The sequence below is a fragment of the Paroedura picta genome, chromosome 6 (genome assembly GCF_049243985.1).
Source record: "Paroedura picta isolate Pp20150507F chromosome 6, Ppicta_v3.0, whole genome shotgun sequence".
NCBI classification, from domain to species: Eukaryota; Metazoa; Chordata; class Lepidosauria; order Squamata; family Gekkonidae; genus Paroedura; species Paroedura picta.
Window position 1 is genome coordinate 90415968 of NC_135374.1, and position 21947 is coordinate 90437914.

At 40.4% G+C, this 21947-nt stretch overlaps 2 protein-coding genes across 3 annotated transcripts in view; one reads left to right on the forward strand and one right to left on the reverse strand.

The window, feature by feature from the left end:
- Nucleotides 1-11147, forward strand: part of LOC143840285 (vertebrate ancient opsin-like) — a 38755-nt gene extending 27608 nt beyond the window's left edge. For both annotated transcript variants that reach the window (XM_077343609.1, XM_077343608.1), the window contains one exon: nucleotides 9503-11147. In XM_077343609.1, coding sequence (XP_077199724.1) covers nucleotides 9503-9745 — 243 coding nt within the window. In that variant the 3' untranslated portion in view covers nucleotides 9746-11147. The remainder of the gene's footprint in view (nucleotides 1-9502) is intronic.
- The window catches only part of ST6GAL2 (ST6 beta-galactoside alpha-2,6-sialyltransferase 2), a 233730-nt gene continuing 212472 nt past the window's right edge, over nucleotides 690-21947 (reverse strand). Inside the window, exons 3-6 of the mRNA XM_077343606.1 lie at nucleotides 21187-21284; nucleotides 17150-17251; nucleotides 16079-16253; nucleotides 690-8054 (exon numbers count right to left, since the gene is read on the reverse strand). Coding sequence (XP_077199721.1) covers nucleotides 7786-8054; nucleotides 16079-16253; nucleotides 17150-17251; nucleotides 21187-21284 — 644 coding nt within the window. The 3' untranslated portion in view covers nucleotides 690-7785. The remainder of the gene's footprint in view (nucleotides 8055-16078; nucleotides 16254-17149; nucleotides 17252-21186; nucleotides 21285-21947) is intronic.

A 21947-nucleotide genomic window follows, 5' to 3' on the forward strand; every position in this document is an offset into this window, starting at 1 on the left:
GCCTTATTGTCCAGGTCTGGCTGGATGGGTTAGAACAGTGGTCCCCAACCACCGGGCAGTGGCCCGGTGTCGGGCTGCAAAAGACTCGACACCAGGCCGCAGCTCCCTCTCCCCGCTCCCCCCCCCCCGCAGTGAGAAACTTCCCAGGCCGCAAGTAAATCGGCCGCCAAAGCGGCCGATTAGCTTGTGGCCTGGCAAGCTTCGTTTTGCGGGGGGGGGGAGAGGGAAGCCTGGCTGCCGGCTCAAACGTGCATGCGCGGTAGGTCCGCGCATGTGCGTTTGCGGCATGCGTGACCGCAAACACGCCTGCGCGGCGGTTTCGCGCAAGCGTGGCAGGTCCACGTATGCATGTTTGCGGCCATGCATGGCACAAACGTGCATGCCCAGACCTGCCACACATGCACACATGCACGGACCTGCTGCGCATGCGTGTTTGCGGCCGCGTATGGCACAAATGCACATGCACGGACCTGCCGCGCATGCACGTTTGAGCCAGCAGCTGGATTGCCCTCCCCCCCACCGGTGCGCAGCCTGAAAAAGGTTGCGGACCACTGGGTTAGAATACCTAAAAGAGAGTCCAGCTGTTCTAAACAGAAATGATACTGCTTATTGGAGTGGCTGCTCAGTAGTACAATATTGACCTCTGGTTTGCATTATAAGCTAAATAACGAGAGCAGATCAGTACTTCTAATCAAATAAAAAACAAACTTTATTTACAAGAAAAATCTGTACACTGTGCATACATAAAAATATATAAAACCAAAATAGAAAATACAAAAGTGTTAAAATGTATACAAACACTGCTTAAAAATGTGACTCCTGGAAAATCTCAAACTTTCATTTGTTGAAGAGTACACATTCACTTAAAAAATCATCATACAAAATAATTCTCAAGGCTATTAAAAAGTACACAGTCTTCTATTTGCTCCGTAACTACAGCTTCAGAAAGTGAGATGGTAATGCATGGCTCTAAGGCATATGCACAGTATGATCATTCAAGAACAAAGATGCAAGTTTGTGTTGAAAAGTTAGAGGAAAAATATCATGCTAAAAATGGGTTTTAATTAAATAAGCCTTTGCCAGACATAGGCTACTTAAAATCGAGAGTGAAACCAGATGTCCTCTTTGCTCAGAAGGTGGTGGGATTATGGAACTATTGATTTTCTCTAGTATAGGAGTGGCCAAACTGTGGCTGTCCAGATGGCCAGGGGCTCATGGGAATTGTAGTCCATGGATATCTGGAGAGTGATAGTTTGGCCACCCCTGTGATAGTAGGACATTTTGAAGGTCAAAATTTATATATGAAAAAATCAACATATATTACCTCTCTAATAGTGGGTTTGAGGAAAGAAATATTAGAATGAGGCTTTTAAAAATTAAGTTATTTTGGTAAGTCATATACAGTATTTGCTGGCGTATAAGACTACTTTCCCCCCCTGAAAAACATGCCTCCAAGTGGGGGGGGGGGTCGTCCTATACGCCGGGTGCACTTCAGTTGGGATAGACATAGCTGCCCATAGTGGCCCATAGTACTCTAATGTAAGGTAACAAACTCTATATTTTGAGTGGAAATGTTGGGGGGTCGTCTTATACGCCGGCAAATAAGGTAAGATAAAGAATGGGAAACTCCATTTCATAAACCTGCCCATGCTCGGTTAACTCAGCAGTTCAACCAGTCTTCTGGTGCAGTGATACTGAATTGCTACTTACTAAATTACCATTCTTAGTAGGACCTTTAAAAGTGATGCATGAATGTGAACTGGTCAGATATTATGATCACAGCCAGCCATAAACAGATCTCATCTGAGTTAACAAAGTGAAAAATTAAGTGGCCCCCTTAAACAGAAATCAAAAGCTCTTCTAAAATAGATTTGATAAGTATTGAGAAACACGAAGGATCAGAGAAGTATTTGCAAAAAACACCCAGTTCTATGTAGTCAGTGATTTGTGAAATGTGAAAGAACACTTATTTGTATTCATTGGTATAACACAAATAGGTATTTCCTTAGGGATGAGTGCTCTCACCCAGCTGTAGGATTAATTTGGCAGTCCTTGGGTGGTGGTGAAATGGGTGGGGAAAAACAGTCTTTCTTTCTGACTGCCTGCTTTCCTGCAATTGAAATTCCTTTAAAGCAGGAATTCAAAAGCCTCTCTGCTCTTGGTACTACATGTACTACATAAGTAAGTGCCGTTAAGCCACAGCCAAATTATGTTGACCCAGGTTTTTAAGGCAAGTGAAAAGCAGAACTGGTTTGCTACTGCCTTCCTCCATAGAGTCTTCCTTAATGTTTTCATCTAGGTACATCTAGGTACCAACCCTGCTTAGCTTTCAGCATCTGAAAAGATCGGGCCATCTGGGTCAGGCCAGCAAGTTTAATTCTCTTTCCGTACTTCTGTGAGGGAAAATAAGACCAGAACTACATAACAGTGGGAAGTACTCTCCCATTCAAGCAGTAGCCAGCGTTGACCCTGCTTAGCTTCTGAGATCTGGGTGAGATCAGGCCAGCCTGGGATATCCAGGTTAGGGCTTATTTTGGTTTCTCTGGAGTAAAGGATGTGACAGCTTGCATGCAACCTGAAATGTTCTTGACACACTTCAGCTGCTAGGCTCAGCCACCGCAGATCACTGCCTCTTTGTCATTTGGCTCCTATTTTTCCATTATTATCTTAAGAAACGTTTTACCATATATAAATGGGATTGATAACAAGTTTTCCATCTTCAGCTTATTGTCATCATTACAACTGTAGCAAAATTAATTTAATGTATAGGTGTGTGGCTTATGGGCTATTAAACCTTGATAAAACTGTAAAAACAATAATTTAACGTTTGAATAAGACTGTGTAGTCTCAATGTTTAGAAAACCTCAGCTAACATTTTGGATTGCAAAGCAATCCAGAGTCTAGAATGAAATTCTGTGAGCAAATGAAACAATCTGACATAATCTTTGGATCTGTATAGTTTATTCCACGATGTTTACTGTTTTGCATAATTCATTCTGGTTTTACTAATCATGGGGAGAAGGCAAAGGGCCCTCAAGAACTGCCTCAGATCAGAGACTTTGTTCTATTTCTCTGGGTTCTGTGATTTTAGAGGCACACTTTCAAACATGTTTGCAGTCATAAAGGGCTAGCAACTTGCATTTTTAGCTGAAAGCTAAGATTCTCAGAATCCTGAACCCTGCCTTATAATATGTTCTATATTTTTTTCTGTGCATCCACTGCCTCATAGTGTAATATAGCCTTGCAAATGAACCTTAATAATAAAATATGTTATGAGAGCACAAATGAAAATATTAGACTAGCTCACTGAATATGCCACCTAGTCACATAAGAATAAGAAGGAATGCAAGTAATCATTCGTTTTCTTGACCAGTAACAAAGATTGGCTCAAACAGAACAGAGTAATACCCTTGTACATACAAAGGAACACTTTGATTTAACCATTTAAAAGTGTTATGCATAAAAATCAAGAGAGCACCATGTTAAATTCACAGTGGGAAGCATAGCCCATAACGAATAACAACAGACATTCAGCGTATTTATCTCAAGATGTCGAGTGCAACTTTTCATCTGCTCAGTCATATAACTGAAATCTTAATTGCCTTCATACCAGTCAAAATTTACTCCTCTCACTAGTTCCTGCCTTAAAAAAAACCAAAACGAAGTGTAGGCTGCTTTTTAACCAACAAATAAAGCAAAAGTTTAAACAGGCTTCATATTTTTAAGTGAGATTTTTCACTGACTTCAAGTAGGAGTTACAGACATATGCGCAATATGTATAAATCTGCACTATATGCACTATAAAATGTACTCTATACCATAAGCTGGTCTAAAAATATAAAAAATATGCTTAACATCTAGTACACACATTCATTCACTGTCTTAAACTGAAGGGATTGTTTGCCTTTTCAGTAAGCCATTATTGATCTTGCTAATGCATTCCTTTTAGCTTTGAGAAGGGGAATGAAAGACTGGTTTAGGTGATTAGCTCGATGTTTCTTTTTCCTTCCACGCTTCCCGCTTTAATGGGTGTTCTTCAGTATTGCAAAGCCAACACTGCTGGGAGTTTTTGAGAACACTGGAACAACTAGCCATTTAAACTTCACATGCCAAACTCTCCTGAAGTCAGTGGAATAAACAGACAGCTTAAATGACTACGGCTGTGTTGGAATACTTAAAAAATGAGATGGGAGACTTCCCTTGGGAAGCTGCTTCTATACAGGATGACTGGAAAATTGCAGAATTCACCAATTTGTGCTTGCCTGTCTTTTGGAGAAGGGTGAAATGTCTAACTTTTCAGAACATGTTATAGGAACAGCATCAATTAATATTTTGACAGAAAATGTCCTTAGACTATGCCTTATAATAGTGATCCCCAACCTGTGGGCCACGGACCACATGTGGTCCCTTGACTAATTGGAGGTGGGCCGCAAAGGATGCCTTCTCCCCCCCCCCGGCCCTTTACTTCATCTCCCCCCCCCTGGCCCTTTACAACAGTGGTCCCCAACCCCCGGTCCGGGGACCGGTACCGGTCCATGGATCATTCGGTACCGGGCCGCGGCTCCTCTTCATCCTCCTTCCCGGCTGCTGCCTCGGGGGCTGCCCTGCCACTCTGCCATCGGCTCACCTTTGGTGCTCTCCAACGGCCACCATGGCTGGGGCTCCCCCTTGGCACGGCACTGCACAGCTGCTGCTGGCAGCGCCCCCAGCAGGCGGCAGGAAGAGCGGGAGAGCAAGCAGAGCAGGGGCTCAGGCGGCGGTGGTGACGTCCCTCGGCAAAAGACTACCTCCCCCCCACCGGGCCTTAGTAAAATTGTCAAGCTTTGACCGGTACCCGGTGATAAAAAGGTTGGGGACCACTGCTTTACAACACACTTCAGGTGTCATTGTCTCCCATCACTCCCAGATGGGACTATCTCGTTGCAGAGAAACAAGCTCAGGGTTCCCATTGATTTGTCATTGTCATGAGTTAAAATTTCCATGAAAATAAAATGTCCCTTATGTTCATTGTTGTGGCGTGTCTGTATCTTATTTTGAAGGGATGTTTAAGCATTACCATAGTGATCAGAGAGCGTTAGATCAGTGGTTGAGAGTAGAGGAGTAAACTCCCCCCCCCCCACCGGGCCTCAGTAAAATTGTCAAGCGTTGAGTGGTCCCCGGTGATAAAAAGGATGGGGACCACTGCCTTATAATGAAAATAGAAGTATAGGCAGAAGTATCAAATGCATGGTTTGCTATCATGTAGGAAATGATTTTTCCCTGTTAAAATAGCTCAAGTAATATGGATAAACAAAAGCACCTACATGCAGGCTTCAGCAACTAAAGATTTCTCTGTAATTAGTTATTTGAAAATGCTGAAGGACAGTATTTTACTTAAATAGCTCAGGGTGATACTTCACATTGCCTTTTCTTTAATGTTCATGGGAAGTAAATCTTCCAGGTTGCTGCTTCCAGATCTTCCTAGTGGATTTGGGGTGCTGGTGCTGGTCAGATGCAGATACAGAAATATAAGACTGATTTTGACACTACTTCCCACAACCTGGATAACAATAATGCATTTCTTTAAGTCAGTTCCCAGTTTGGTTCTGAACATGGTATAGACTGGAGGCCATATGAGCCCCCTCCTGGCCTTTTTGGCCCATGCAGAATCGGTCTAAAGAGTGCAACTGGACTCCTTCATCCCTATGCCATTTTTTTCTGACATGAAAAGGGTGCCAAGGGATGTTTGCATGCTACTGTCCAAGGTTAGAAAAATGGTGCGTGTGTGTATGTATGTGTAGAAGCATGATCCCTTCTTGCCGCTGTCTTGGTGGTCCATGACACATTTTAAAGGAATTCCTGGGTGGAAATTCACTCTTTAAAATGGTAGCATGTCCACTCCCCCCCCCTTGAATGCCCATCACATCTAGTTTGGTCCTCAGTCAAAACATGAATTCACCTCACTGGATGTGCAAACGAAATCTAGAAATTCAAGTGAACAAAAGTAAGACTATCAAGCTTTGACGATGGAGTTAGAAGTGCCATATTAAAAATTGTGTTCACCAATGATGGAACACCAGGGCAATGAGGTATTGTCTTAGAGATAACAGGGACCAAGCAGAAAAATCACTTGGGTCACTTGGATTTACAATGTTATGTGCAGGACTTCCATACCCCGTAATGGCCTGGTATGTTACTACTCCAGATGCTTCCATGCATGGCCCAAGAAAAGGAATCAAGCTGCATCATGTTCTATGGTGATCCCTTTGAACTACGGTTACCAAGATTTAGGGCCTGGGAGGGTTTGAGAAGAGGAAGGACCTCAGCAGGGTATAATGCCACAGAGTCCACGCTCCAAGGCAGCCATTTTCTCCAGGTGAGCTGATCTCTGTAATCTGAAGATCAGTTGTAATTCCAAGAGACCTCCAGCCCCCACCTGGAGGTTGTCAACCATACACTATATCTGTACTGCATTAGTCAGAACATTTAAACTGGAGGTCATAAAAATATTAGTCTAAAGATTTGGTCTTTGTCTTTCCCAAATCTGTAAGAAAAGAATTCCTTCGTATCAGAGCTGAATTACTTCTAATAATAATACATCGAGAGGATGACATGGGGGGTGGGGGAAGCTGCTAATTTAAATCTCCTCGCATGAGCAGTGAAACATGGAAATGGTGAGCTTATGCAAGATGATGGCTATGCTTAAAAAAACTCCCCCTGCAGTTTTCCGTTTCTCATTTCATGGAAAGAGAACCAAGAACTTGCATGAGTTCTTGTAGCGTACATTACACTGCTTATGTTGGTAGATTTCTTCTGTAAGCAGTTTATTTAGTGCAAATTGATTCTGCTCTCAGACCTACCCTATTCAGCATGAAAATCCAGTTATCAGATGATAACCTAATTACTTGAACATTTCATCACATGATAGCTTGCCACTGGAAACCTAAGAGCTGAAACGAGAGCTCCCATGTGGTAAAATTCTTGTGGCATGATGCACTGTTTGACAGTTCAGCATCAATCCCTAGTCCTGTACTCATGACAGTATGGCACATTGTTGTTTATACATTCAGATCAAAACAGAAGACCAGCAAATATTGTTCGGTCTTACCTAAGCACTGCTTCCAGCATGCTGCACTGGCACAAAATTTAACATGCTGTTTTTCAGAGTAGTCAAGTAGATTGCCTTTCCATGACACAGCATCAGTTTACATAACCAAATACATGCAACCTTAATGCACATTAAATTAGACTAGCACAAATGTTTGTTTTCTTTTTAAATCAGGGTGCTGCGCTTTGCGACAAAGGGAGTATAAATAAAATAAGTAAATTAATAGAGTATGGCTCATGGTGTTCATTATACAGCTAGCACAGCTATGTTTTTACATGTGAGGAGAAATCCTAAGATGCTATTAGAACTTCCTTCCTTCCTTCCTTCTGAACTGTTTCAGTAGGTTAGATTTAGCTACTAAAATGCCTTTCTAGAGAACTGCAATCTGGCACAAGTGGTATAAAAGTTTGCCATTCTCTGACAGGCCCCACATACAAATAGTCACTGTTAGTTGGCTTTCATGGCTGTTTGCATCTCTCCAAAGCTAAGCCTTAAGAAAACAAAAAACCCTCTATCTGCAAAGCAATAATAAATACTCAGGCCTCAGAAGCAAGAACTTCTCCCCATGCCTGTTACCTAATTACAGTTTATAGACGCAAGACTAGGTTGGTCTAGGATCCATTTTTTTCAAGTAATTTTTTGTTGTTTATAGAACGACAGTAGCACCTTATTGCACATTGTTTCAGAAAAGTTCCCTCTTAAGTGTAGGGGAATCGATTTTGCCCAGGGCATTTCACTGACCTGAACCCTGGCAAAATCACTTTTCCTTTCCGGTACAGATCGTCTTGTAATCCTTTGTTCATCCTCTGCACCAACAGTTTCTCATAGAGCAGTGGATGGTAAGCCCCCAAGGTACAAGCTGCATCGTAGTACAGTTCATGGTAGTGGCAAAGGTCAGTTTGTCTGACTGAAGGAATGTATTCATATACGTGCACTTCGCTGCACATGGACATCATGATGAGAATTCCTAGGGGAAAAAAATAAAAGGAAATGAAGCGTATAGAGTATAACACTGCAATGCCACTTTAAAATATAAAAAATGCTTCATCTCTTGCATTTACAGAATGGTTGCAAAGTTTAGTTGCTAAAAACCACTGAGTCACTGGAAAAGACAATAACACTTGAATAACACTCAAGTTACACCAGCCTTTCTCCTTTTTTAAATCATTGAGATATGGTTGGGAAGCACAGCTGTATACAGCCCCACCCAGGGCCCTTCCCCTTCCTATCCCTTCCAGGCTCATCACTGGTCATTGGGGGAGGGGTGGGTGGGTCAATATAACCATATATTGTCGTATCACCCAATGAATGTTTAACGAATTTTAAAAATATATCAACAATTAATTAACTCCCGCCCATTTGGAAAACCCTTCCAGGGCTATCAAGAAACTTCTTGTTGAGAAAGCCTGGGTTAGACTGTAACAGCAAAAACCTCAAAGACTAGCAATAGCTTTATTGTAGTGTAGGTTATCATGGGCTATAACTCATTTCATCAGATGCATGAAGTTAACGCATCAGTAAGCAGAAATACATACACAACAAAGAGCACTATGTGAGCAGTAGGGATAAAAGGTTATAAAATGAATGAGTATGGCTTGTGGCTCATGTATATTCCCAACCATTTCTGCACTGGGAACATCGCTGCCCCAGCTCCCATGTGGGAGCACAAATCCGGAGTAGACGAGGTGTGTCGGGCCAAATGCTCCCCTGTGTGGGAGCAGGAAGAGGCGGGGCAACCTGCCCTGACTCATACTCCAGCCTTCATCCCAGTGTGAAGCCTCTGGTGAAGAAACGGTCTTATGCTAATTTAATACTTATAGAAATTAGGAACATTGTTTTAAGGCCTGGTTAATATCATTAAACATTTTGATAAATTCTATTTCAACAAATGCTAGAAACAAACTAATGAATTAAGATTCACCAATGGTGCATACAGACATCTTTCAAGAGACTACTTGCACAGGGAAATTAAGGCGTAGAATTATTACAAAAGTGTAACAGTCATTGTATGGCAGCTGCCTGAGTGGCATGCAGATCAAGCATCAAAATTTAATCTCTCTTTTACTTTTCACCAATTGGACTATGTACATGCTGTTGCATGAAATCTCATTTGTGCATTGAGAGGAAACAGTTAACATGAAAAGTATTGATAATAGGTATGTAATGGTTATCATATTATGTTAAGACTCCCTGACTGTATTATTTGGGTAATGATGTACAGCAGGGGTAGTCAACCTGTGGTCCTCCAGATGTCCATGGACTACAATTCCCATGAGCCCCTGATAGCATTTGCTGGCAGGGGCTCATGGGAATTGTAGTTCATGAACATCTGGAGGACCACAGGTTGACTACCCCTGATGTACAGACAGAAACCTATAATTAGCAAAATGATAATCATTGTTTTTTGTTTTTCAGTTCTACAAATGCTTTCTCATTCTTTTTCACTGTCAACCTTCATCAGCTGATCGAGAAACCAAATGCCAGTCAAAGGGTATGGCTATCCAGTTAACCCAGAGAGCAGAAGTTGGGGTTACGTACAATAGTCAAGTGCTGCCACAAACAGATGAAAAAATGGTCTGTCTTCTGAGCCCAGAATCGAACATGGAGCAAGCTTCAGAGAGTATACCACAGATGTCCAAGGAAAATATTCTCTTGTAAATGAATGCATGCTGCCACTAATGTATAATCACCATATGTCACTGTTTTACTACCAGTTTGTTTCATTTTCCCTAAAGGAATTCGATGTGTGTTGACCAGGAATGAAACAAATAGTATTGTTATTACCTGGAGAGTAGTAGGGATTCAAAGTCCAGCAATCCAGCACAACCTAGTATTGTTGTATTAAAGGGGTTTTATAATCCCCTTATTTCTACAGTCCCCACAAGCAACAAACACAGGGTTGCATTGAGCCCTGGGTGATCATAGGGGGCTATGTTGAGCTTGGTGGAGAGGACTCAGGAGACCTTCCCCAAGAAGTCTACAATCAAAGATTGCTCCTCCTCCCACATCTTGTCCTAATGAACTGCATCAGGGTATGGAGACTCATCTAGACTCTTCCTTTAAAGGATGACTCCCTTTTCCTGCCACTGTCTGATAGTTTCACTGTTTCACTGTCTGATAGTTGCCAAGAATGAATCATAGAGTTGGAAGGGGCCATACAGGCCATCTAGTCCAACCCCCTGCTCAACGCAGGATCAGCCCTAAGCATTCTAAAGCATCCAAGAAAAGTGTGTATCCAACCTTTGCCTGAAGACTGCCAGTGAGGGGGAGCTCACCACCTCCTTAGGCAGCCTATTCCACTCCTGAACTACTCTGACTGTGAAAATTTTTTTCCTGATATCTATTGGATTTTGAACACCTTAAGCATTTCTGCCAGTGTAATAAGACCACCACTCTTGATCATAAGATCCAAGCCATTATTTAGATCCGTTCACTCTGCTGTAGCAATGTTCTCATATCTCACAAATGTGCCTGTTGCCAAAATCAACTTTAAAAAATGCGGATTTGGTTGATGGGTCCCTGAGGTTTAAGTAGCTTGTAGTTATTTCATAAGATTCAGCTCTCTCTTGCAGAGAGCTTTCTAACAATAGAAAATGTAAAATTTTAAATCTCAGCTCCTTGTGTCTTTCATATTTACGTCTTTTTTACCAATGTGTTTCAGAAACTTTGAATGCCTGAAAAAAGAAACTTCTCACAATCGTGTGACTCATGTGACTATCTTCCATTACAAATAGGTATATTTTGATTCCAAGATTATTCCCAATCAACTAGCTCAAATGAAGTCTTCCTATGGTATGATATGCTTTGGAATCCTTTGTTGATTTATGTATAGTTATTAATGCAGCAAAGGATTAAGAAGAAGAAGAAAAGCACATGGGTATATTAAAGACCCTTAAATCAAAGTTTATTTTGTTTGTAACATTTGCAATTGCTCTGCAGTTTTTCAAATTCTAGCATGTATCTTGCAAATTGAGTTTGTAATTAACAAACTAATTAAAAAGCCATTTTCAGACAATTATAAGTACACAAAAATAATTTAATTTATTTTTCACTAACACTCATCCCAAATAAGCTGAAAAAAAAAATAACACAAAGCAAAGGTTTATCATAAATTTAGCCAGGTTTCTAGTTTTGCAACAGCAATGTTTCCAAAGTGAATTAAAATTAAAAGTGTCCTCAAAGTGATGAGTACATACAAATTCTTTCTCATAATTACAACGTATCTTTGTAAGGAAAGCTACCTAATTTTCAGGGGAAATTATGTATAACATTTCTGCAATTGGAATATATTTGTGTTTCACATCAAATCCATGTTACTTTATTATAGAAAAATCTGTTTAACCACAAGAATTAACTACTCAAATGAAGGAATTGTGTCTGCATCATAATCTATGGCCATTACAGTCATTTCCTGACAGGGACAGGCAGCCGTGTTTACAGTCCTTGTTGGGAGACTGATGAGAATGGGTTGTTCTTCACTAAATTAGTTAGGAAAGTGATCAGAGTAATTAGTTTGGCTTTCATTCATTTTGAATTCACTTCACACTGAATGCACGTAGCTGGATCTAGGCAGGTCAGCACTTCTCTAGTAGATCTAATGACAGCTGTGCTTGGACACTTGGTGCTCAAAAAAGGCTGTTTCCTGGCTCCCAATTTTATTTGCGTAAATTCTTTGCTGGAATAACTTCCCCTAAACATGGGTTCTCTGCAAAATCTTGATTCTAGGCCTTACAAGCTGTTCTCTCTCAGAAGAGGCAGGGCAAGACAGGGGAAAACAAGTATTTTGTTAAGTTGTTTCCTGAACAGGATAGGAAGGATTACCCAAAGGAGGATCTCTTCCTCTTCTGAAAGACTAAATGCAATAATCCTTTACAAGAAAGAGAGTCTGGTTGGAAGACATTTGAAATTAGAGTTACAGATGAACAACTGTGCATTTATTGTCCCCAAATGATAGTCCAGCCAGTAAAAGTTATGGCCCCTTGGATGTTACTGTGCTATTCATGCAGAGATAGAAGTTTTTAAAACTAGTAAGCATCTTCTACATTGGATGTCTGTGTCAAATTGAATTATGAAGATTTATATAGCTATTTTACTGGTGTTCAGTGATAAGATTCAACGTTTGTTCCTGCTGAAGAATGCTGTGCAAGCAGAAGTACGGGAACATGTGGCTTTTAACACACCTGTGACAAAAGTTACCAGTGGTTACACCCTCCTAAGCTCATTAGTTTTCTCTGTTTGAAATTGTTCTGTAATTCACAGTTGCCGTTTTACGTTTAGAAGAATCATATTTCATATTTGTTTGCTCAAGGATGAGCAGTTCCTTTTCAACAACTGAAAAAAACAATCCTGCAATAATGAATGGAAAACCTAATAATTAGGTTTTCGTTGTAATGCAATATATGACTCTGATATAACTAATGTGACTAGATGTTACTTCCACATGCTGTAAAAGAAATATTTAAGTTTATGTATTCTGTGAAACCATGTGTACTGTTTAATGGTTGCACTAGTATTATTTTAGATCAGATGATACAAAATAACACACAACCCATTTGCCCCCAATCCAGTGACAGCCAACTGCAGAGAAATAGTTTCGAGCCCTGATCCAACTATGGGAACAAACAAACAACATCAAGGATCACACATATAGAATGCTCTTAAAAATTTAGTAAGTGCAACACTTCACTGTTTAAGGGGAAGGCAAGGAAGAAAGAACAAAATCCAGCCCTACCTGCATATTAGTATAATTACTAATATTCTATTATAGCTTTTTGAAGAGAGAATATTGCCCCGACTGGGGAGAGGAATCGCACAAGCAGCTCAGCTGATACAGAAGGTTTTCAAACTAGGAGTATACAGCCAGATTCAAGGGAAAGGGGACACACAATGGCCATTTCAAACTGCCTTTGTATTGTTTTAGTAACTGGTTACTAATACATTTATTCTGTCTTTTCTCACAGTCCCATTTTAGTAACTTGCTGCTAGTGGAATTTATTTATCTCTTCATACAAACCTACTTGCACTGGGTTAGCAAGGTGTAGTTGAAACATTTTTGAGAGACACGCTTTGCTGCGCTTCTGAATTGCTTCCTACAATACTGAATCTTACAATATAAGAATAGTCCATAGTGCTTCCTACAATGCCACTTCCCCTCCTGGCCAGTTTTGCCGTGCAATATTGCGAGAGCACTAAACTGATATAGCACTGAAGTTCAATTCAGAATGTTAAAAAAACTCTCCAAGGAAGATGGTGTGGCAGAAAAGGGCAGAGAAAAAAATGGTGCTGTTTGAATTGACCACAGTACTTCAAAGATGGTTCATTGGTGGTGCAGTGATTAAGAGCGGTGGCTTCTAATCTGGTGAGTCAGGTTTGATTCCTTGCTCCTCCGCATACAGCCAGCAGGGTGACCTTGGGCTTGTCACAGCCCTGATAAAGCTGTTCTGACTGAGCATTCCTGTCAGAGCCCTCTCAGCCTCACCAACCTCACAGGGTGTCTGTTGTGGGGAGAGGAAGGGAAGGTGATGCTCTGAGACTCTTTGGCCAGAGAAAAGTGGGTTATAAAAAACAACTGTGCTTCTCATTGACCATTCACACACTGGAGGTTTCATGCCAGGCTGCAGGCTGGAGTTTTAGTTGTGGCAGGTTGCCCCACCTCTTCCTGCACCCACACGGGGGAACATTTGACCCAGGGCGCCTCATTTGTCCGATTTGTGCTCCTGCATGGAAGCTGGGGCAGTGAAGTTCTCAGTGTGTAAACGGTCATTAATGGAAGGAAATTCACTGTATGAAACCCCTGCTTTAAATCAAATCAACAACAAATAACACCCAATAGTAATGTGAAAATCTTCATTTAAAAGTGTGTGTAACCATACTGAAAACACCATCAGTCAGTCTGATAATGAACTGCAAGTACAGTAATGTACATCTTTTAAAAAAAAACATACAATCAGTTCCCTGCGTGGACAAAGCAGGGGGCAGGAACCCTCTTTTGGACACAGCGCAATAAAAAACAATCTACCTGTGAAGATGTGATATGCTAACAAAACTACGGGACAAGAAGATAAGAGTTTTATCTAGCCAGGTGCAGTGAGAGTCAAGCCCCAGGCTCAAAATTTAGAGGACTCATGTTACTAGAGGATTTTATGGGGGCTTTATTGTATTTTAATTAATGTTTTATTGTGTGAATTGCTGTGAGACCATTTGGGGAGCGGTGGTATATTAACTGAAAAAAAAAATGTCTGCATTCATACACAAAAACAAACCATGGTTTGTTCATTACAGAAGTAAATCCCTAAAGTCCTTGGACCTTTCTTTCCTTGTGTGCAGTTCAGACATTGAAAATTTTGTGGATTTTTGGGAAGCCACAGTTTGTTGTAATGTAGATTTAATAGCTAAATATGGGTTGTCTTGCTTATAAAGATCTGACTCCGGAATGGCATGAAAAGTCTGTATGAGAGCTATTATCTTTCCCAAACCCAATAACTGTTATACTTTCAAGACAATTGAACAGATGATCTAACTAAAACATCTCGTGTTTGTGTGTAACTTTATGTATTTATCACTTAGAATATGGTTCCCACTGTATTGATGACTGACATTGTTGTATAGTGGGTTCGATAGGGAATAAGCGAGGCGCAGTTGTGCATTACAGCTCTTTATCATTTCTTATAGTGATTCCAGGTTGAAAGTAACCACGCTGACTGGGGACTTGCCTGGACAAGCCCCCAATATATACACATGGCAGAGGTGGGCACGCCCTTAGCTGAGCCTTGATTGCATCAGCGGAGCCTGATTGATTTAAACTCACTGGACCCCGCAGTTGGGAACCTGTCAGCTCAAGTTCATTGGGTCCTGTGGTTGGGTTCTGGCAGTTCATTGGCTGTCCTGCTCCAGACCCCAAGCTCAGCCCTCTGTTGCCTCGCATACACAACAGACATTATAGGAATTATACCTATGACTAACACATGTTTTCTGCATCTATGTTTCCAATGTGAGTTGTGATTCTGTTCATGACCAACTAATGAATTTCCCCTCCCAAATTAGACATAGCTTTTCAATGCACTGAAGTAATCAGTTTCTTCCTTGGTCTTATCTATGTTCATGACAAAATGTTATGGAGTACTGTCAAAGAAGCCAGCTTGTATTTTATGTCATTTTACCTGCACAATCCAGCAATAGTACTCATTCAATAAAGTAATTTGTGGTTCGTTCATACTAGTATTGCTTTCCTGAAGACTGACTTTCAAAACTTGTTTGGGTAAATTATCACATTCTTTATTGTAGGTGGTGGTGAAGATTACTTCCTGAGCAATTCCAGCTACTGCCCTGCTATAAATCAAAAACAAATCCTTGTACATCTGGCATAATGGAAATGCAAACCTGGCAGATGTTTCTGTAGATGTGAGCAGGATCTTGAGTGGCCCACAGAGAAATGGTCTTGAAATGAGATGCAAATTTCCTCTGAAGTGTTTTAACCATGCAACAAAAGCGATTTTTAAGCTGACTATTGCATATATATTTACATTCACACATACTGCACAAGACTACCCAAAACACCTGAGTGGCAGTGTTTTTTTTTTTTTATGGCTCTCACGAGGAGCAGAAAGCAGGAGGTTAAAAGAGTCCCTTTAAACCCCTACTTCCTGCTCCATGCATAAACTGCCCTACAAGTTTGTGTAGATTTGTTACCACGAGACCTCCACGAACTCTCCCTCCTGAACTGGACAAAAGTGATAACGAATTTTGCTTCATGGTTTGTTTCATGCCCATCTTAAGTGAAAAGTTCATGAAGGACTTTTGACAAATATATATAAGGCTCTGAAAAATGCATAATGCTTTTACTGCTTACAGTGCATGTTCTCCATCTATCACCTCTGATTTAATTCTATTATTGTCACCATGAAGTTATATATGCCTGCCATACAATCATTCTTCAAACACAGATAACACTGAAATCTATTATCTACATCTACAAGATGTAGACACACATACCAATAAAACCCGAAGATGGAGGGTTGGGCTGAATCTTCTCCTTGGTGTTCTCCTGAATAATGTCCCAGAGCTGCCATATGAACTTTGGGTGGAGAATGTAAAACGGCTGGTTTGGATTCTTCCTGCGATGCTGAACATAGGGTGTAAACAAATTGTAGTCTGGCTTCTTATACCACTGGGAGGGGGAAACAGAACACATACTTCCTTAGGTATTCAGTACAAACAAACCGGTGTCTCTGTAAAGCAACATATTGGCTGCTGCCTGTTGATACTGAAATATACCATAATTATCTGTAGTGCGCAGATCTGGGCATCTATACACTTCAACTGAAAGCTGGTCTGGGTATTTTCTAGACCTTTGCCTTTAAAGAATCTGAGAGAATAAAGAGCAAACAGATATCGGGTATTTGATAAGCCACTCTGCTGAAGCGATAGTAGTGAAAGTTTTCATCAGCAGAAAAACTAGTTGGACCTAATTCAATGAAACTGCTAAATTAGAAGCATTCTAGTTAGCAGTTTATCACAACTGGCGGACAACCTCCCCACCCTTGATCTGATTCAAACAGGCTTGGTTTTTATTGGTTTTCGTGGGGAGAGAAAAAATCTCAAGTTTTATTCTGGGAGTTCTATTGGTCCATAACATTGGCGGAACTTTAATATATTCTTCCATCTTAACGTCACTGCCAGTTCTAATAACAGATATATGGGCTGGGAGAGAATCTTACAAATAATTTATCAAGGAGCTCTAAGGATCAGCAAGCTTCCCTGATGTTCGTTAGACACATTCAGAAATTGCAAAGCACCCTGTTTGCAAACTTTGAAATTTTCTCTAAACTGTGCCCTTTGAGTCAATAGCTCATGAACTGCATAATTCCCCAAAACTGTACAAGTCACCTTTCATACTGCTCTGCCTGAGCAATAACTAATACCCTGCAGCCTGATTACCGAAAAGCAGAGAAACATTTCCAGGAAGTGAAAAGAGTAACACATTCAGCAGCAAACAAAGAGAAGCATAAAGGGAAACAAGGGACAGGATCCAAGCCTGGGAAACGGGGTATCACCACTACTTACCACATTCAGATTAGCAGAATAGGGAGCAGGATCCCAAGCTACTAAGATAACATCTTTATATAAGGAGCTCTCGATGAAGTGATGGTTAGGATTAGTAAGAATCTATAAATATAAAAAAGAAGTGCTTTACAACCTAACCTGTACAGTCATTCTGATTTTTAACAAAATGGGAACGCAGCTTTTAAAAAAATCCCTATGTTTTAGCTTCAAATGATATATGCGTATGCTTTGTATATGGTTCTAACATGTCTTAGCCATTATTTTTACACCTCCTCCCATCAGCTCACCAGTTAAGATCCTCTTCTCAAATCCATTATATGTGCCCCTGCCTGCAGAAGTGAGGTGGTTGCGTTTGTTTTTTTTGGTGGTGGTGGTACCACAATTTTGGAATATTCCTCCACACACGCGCACACACACACACACACACTGAGGCTTTCCTTACTATCTTTCTGATGCTAAACCAAAACATTTCTGATTACCCAGGATTTTAAACCAGGGATCTATTTTATGATCCGCTCTGGCTCTTTTATCAATATCATTTGATTGCTCTGTTTATTTTATGCTGCTTTTATGTCTTGGCAGATTTTTATTTACCTGGCTTTGAATGTCTTATCAACTTAACTTTTTACTGTTTTGCTGTGAGCTGCCTCAAGCAGAGACCATAGAAGAAGCATTTCCTAAATAAATAAAATGTTGTTTGCAACTGCATTGATTGAGGAAGTACCACGTCCCCAGTACTCAGTTTGTAATCCTGAGTCTCAGTATGTGAAATACTTTGATTCCCCTCTAGCAATGAATACATGTTCTGCTCACTGAGCTAGTTAATTGCCTATTAACTGGTACCTGACGCTGCTATGGAAAAACAAAATAAAATATGCCCAGTGCCATTTTGGCTCCAATGTTGTACGAAGTATTTGCTCCTCCACCTTGTTAAACTAGATAGTGGTACTTGGGAGACTGCCTGCTCACCTTAGAATGAGTGCTAGAGCACACCTTTCTCCTATGATCTCTATAAAGGTAGCTATCACTATTATTCTTCCATAACAGCCAGAAATTTCTTTTTGACTACTGTTGACTACTGTTAGCAGGATAGAGTGCTAACATTTTCATTTCCTTTTCTTGGTCACTGTCAGTAAGAGCTGGTATTTTGTATTTCCCCAGTATGTATTTCTCCTTCAGTCTTGGAACACTCTGAACTATTTAGTACACAGTTCTTGGTGACAAACAAATTGTGCTTTACAACAGGGGTAGTCAACCTGTGGTCCTCCATTTGCTGGCAGGGGCTCATGGGAATTGTAGTCCATGGACATCTGGAGGACCACAGGTTGACTACCCCTGCTTTACAGCATTTTTAAAAAAAGAAGGGCTATTTGTTATTATTTCACTATCAGCTGAAGGAGAATGATGATCCAGTCAAAGTTAAAATCACTGAAATTTCAATGGAAGAGGTAAACAGGTGTTTAAAACTCTCCCACTGAGACCTAAAAGCTTAGAACTAGAAAGTAAGTTTCCTTTGATTATAGGGTTTATTTCTGAGTCAGTATGGTTGGGCTCCTTCTGCTGATAAACTATTAATCATTTCCCCATTTATATATGTCTTATGGGAGGGGTGAAATACCATGGCAATATTCTTACATTTAATTTTTTATAACCTGCTTCTAACACTGCTGCAATTACCTGCTGATATAAGTTATATAAGTTCTACAAGGCAAGCCCTCTAGGGTAACCGTTCTGTCCTACGGCAGCCAGAATCTTCCTTCTTATATACCACAGCCTGGTTACAGGGACCGTTTTCTTTAACCTCCTCTATCGCAAGATGAACTCTGAAGGTATTCCATAAGCAATTCAGAAAACAGGAGAATGTCAAGTCAGAACCAAATTCAAATTCCTCAGCCACAAAGCTCACTGAACTAGTTGTATACACTCTGCCTACGTACCAGTTAGTATTGCTGTGAAGGTAAAATGGGAGAGGGAGAAAGAAATGAAGAACCATGCAGTGAATTCCCTAGAAAGGCAGCAAAATAAATATCAGATAAATAAAACGCTCATATAGTTTCTGCTGTCATGGCAGGAAATTACAGTGGAGTTACATGTAAAAAAGCAGCTCCACAATTCTTTAAAAAGACACGGTTTCGTGGTAATCAAATACAGTTGCTGAGGCTGCAGTATGAAGGCAGAGATCCATGCAGATAAAATGTGCTTCTTAACCTTTTGCCCCCAGGCTTTGTCGCTCACCAGTTAGGGTTGCCCACAAGTTGGAGAGAAAAAAAAGCCTGCCCCTTTAAACAGAAGCTGAATTTGATGTTATTTACCAAGTGATATTTCCTTCTGTGCCAAGAAAAGTGTTAACAGATTAGTTCCATACATTAAGCTACAGTTAAAGGGGCAAGACACCCCCCCCCCCCGAAACTGGCTGGCACATATACCACCAGCAGTCATCAATCACCCTTCTAATTTCTGCCCTGGTGGCTGCTTTTGGGGAGTTTAGATGTAGTTCTGCTCTAAAGGGAATGGCTTAATTATATAATGAGGGGACAGCTATGCTTGCTCAGGTAGGCTTGACTACTGATCTGGCTCGATCCTGCTCTGCTTTCAACATCAAACAAGATCAAGTCTTTAGAGATAGGTGGGAGTTATGTCCTGTGATGTCTCTTGCGTCAGCCTGAAGGAGAAGGTTCTTTACCATTAAGTAAACTTCCTGTTTCCTGATTCTTTAGAATTCTCTCTCTCTCCTTCCTGGTTGCCTGCAGCAATGGTTGCCTGCAGTATAGTGATGCCTCCTGCATCTCTCCCCAGCCAACTAGCTGGATTAGATTATTTATTATTAAATTTCTATATCATTCTTGGCCCAGCTTTTCCAGAGTCTGCTTTCTTTGTTGTTGTTGTTGTTGTTGTTTTGCCTACATGCAGCTCAGTAGCCAGCAATACCATGTTGTGCACACTAGCTTAATTAAGCCTTCTGCTAACTTTTCTGAATATTGCAGACTCATACCATGAGTTCCACCACTCGGTATCCATCACAGATAATATCCCTGCCCTTCACGCCTGGATTTGTTCTTAATATAACCATGGCAAATATTGATTATCCTAAGAAATTGAATATAATGCTTTGCCACAGAAATATGCAATTTTCCTCTGTATTAAGATGAGGATAGCTGTCAATCTGGAAAGGACTCCCTACTCTGTTACAACATGCCTGCTTCACATTTGCCATCAGCTTCCACAGAATTAATATACTAATTAATCAGAGCAATTACATGCCAGTATTCATGAGTGGAAGGAGGGGTATTTGTATTATGCTTGCATAGGCAACCTATTAGGAGATGAAGATGCACATATACAGAACTTTTGATCTATATGCACAATGTTGACGCTAACTGCAGAAGGAAATCACTGGAGGGGGGACTGTAAGAAACAGTCTGATATTTTAAAGACGGAAAATTTAAAATCGAAATGCTAAAGTAAACATATTCCGCTATAACCACAAGAGGGCACTGCAGATTCAAAGATCCTGCTCCAATTTCAATCTTAGACCTTGATTTTTTTTTTAAAGAACCTTTATATTTGTTTCTGTCACTGCACCTTTCTTTGTTTACACCACCTTCCAAAGTTCACCTTACATGAATGTTATCTCCAGGATTTTTTTCTGGAACTGTACAACAATGGAACTTTATATCCTATGTATGTTAAAAGCAAGAACAAATAAAGGCAAGGAAGACAGTGGAAAAGCAGAAATTTCGCTCTTCCAGTGTCCTCCTTTTTATGGCATGGAAGCACTGCCTGCAAAATTTAAATTTTCTTTTTGAATTTTAAAAAAGTTATTTCCCACAATCTTAAGGGATAGAAGCAAAAGTTGCCATTCCATAGAAAACTTCTCTGCCAGTATTGGATTCTGCACTGCATAGCTGACACCAGTAATACAGAGTTGATCAGCCCCTCTTTTTTTTTTTTTGTATAAAATCATTTGATAAGTGTCTTGACAGGAAATTGTAGTCCTGAGGACATACTGAAAACATGTAGGTATTCAACAGACTTACCTGAGAATTAATAATACGCATTGTAGTTTTATTTCCAACATCTTTTTCATAGCCGTGGGTAGGAGCAGAATTAAACCGGAGAACTGCATCATGGGAATCTAATGGCAGAACAGGTCACATTAGTAGAACTTTTATGCAAATAAATGAGTATCATTAAAAAACATTTTTGTTGTTTGAAGGATGAAGAATATCTCATGATTAAAAAAACCTTTATCTGACATGGGCTAATGAAACCCAAAGAAAACTCAGAACAGACAGGGACTGGCAAAAGAAAAATCATATGCAAACAAAACGGTTGGCGAATCTTATACAGGTCACCATCCACCATAAGTTCTCACAGGCAAGTTCTAGCTGAGATGAATAACACTTCTGCAGGTCCAAGTTTCTTTCAGGGGCTTTGCCCAACAGAACTTTGGGCTCCTTTGTGTTCCTACCCTGTCCCTAAATTGTTAGTTCTTGATACTGGTGGTTTAAGTTTCAAACTATTAGGAACTTCACCCTTGCAAGTCACATTGAAATGGGAATATGGGGCAAACTGACAAATGCCTTCTTCTGCAACTACTTTTTCTGGGAATCTGTAGAAGACATTCTCCAATGACATCATGTTTCTTTTCTCTATGAACACTCACTGATTCAAAACTAGGGTCATCAAAGTGCTCCACGTTTAGAAAATACTAGGTACCCCATATCTCCTTAGGTTGCAATCAAGCTAATTTTCTTTCTTCTAAATAAAACGTTCACAAAATAGTTTTTGGCAACTT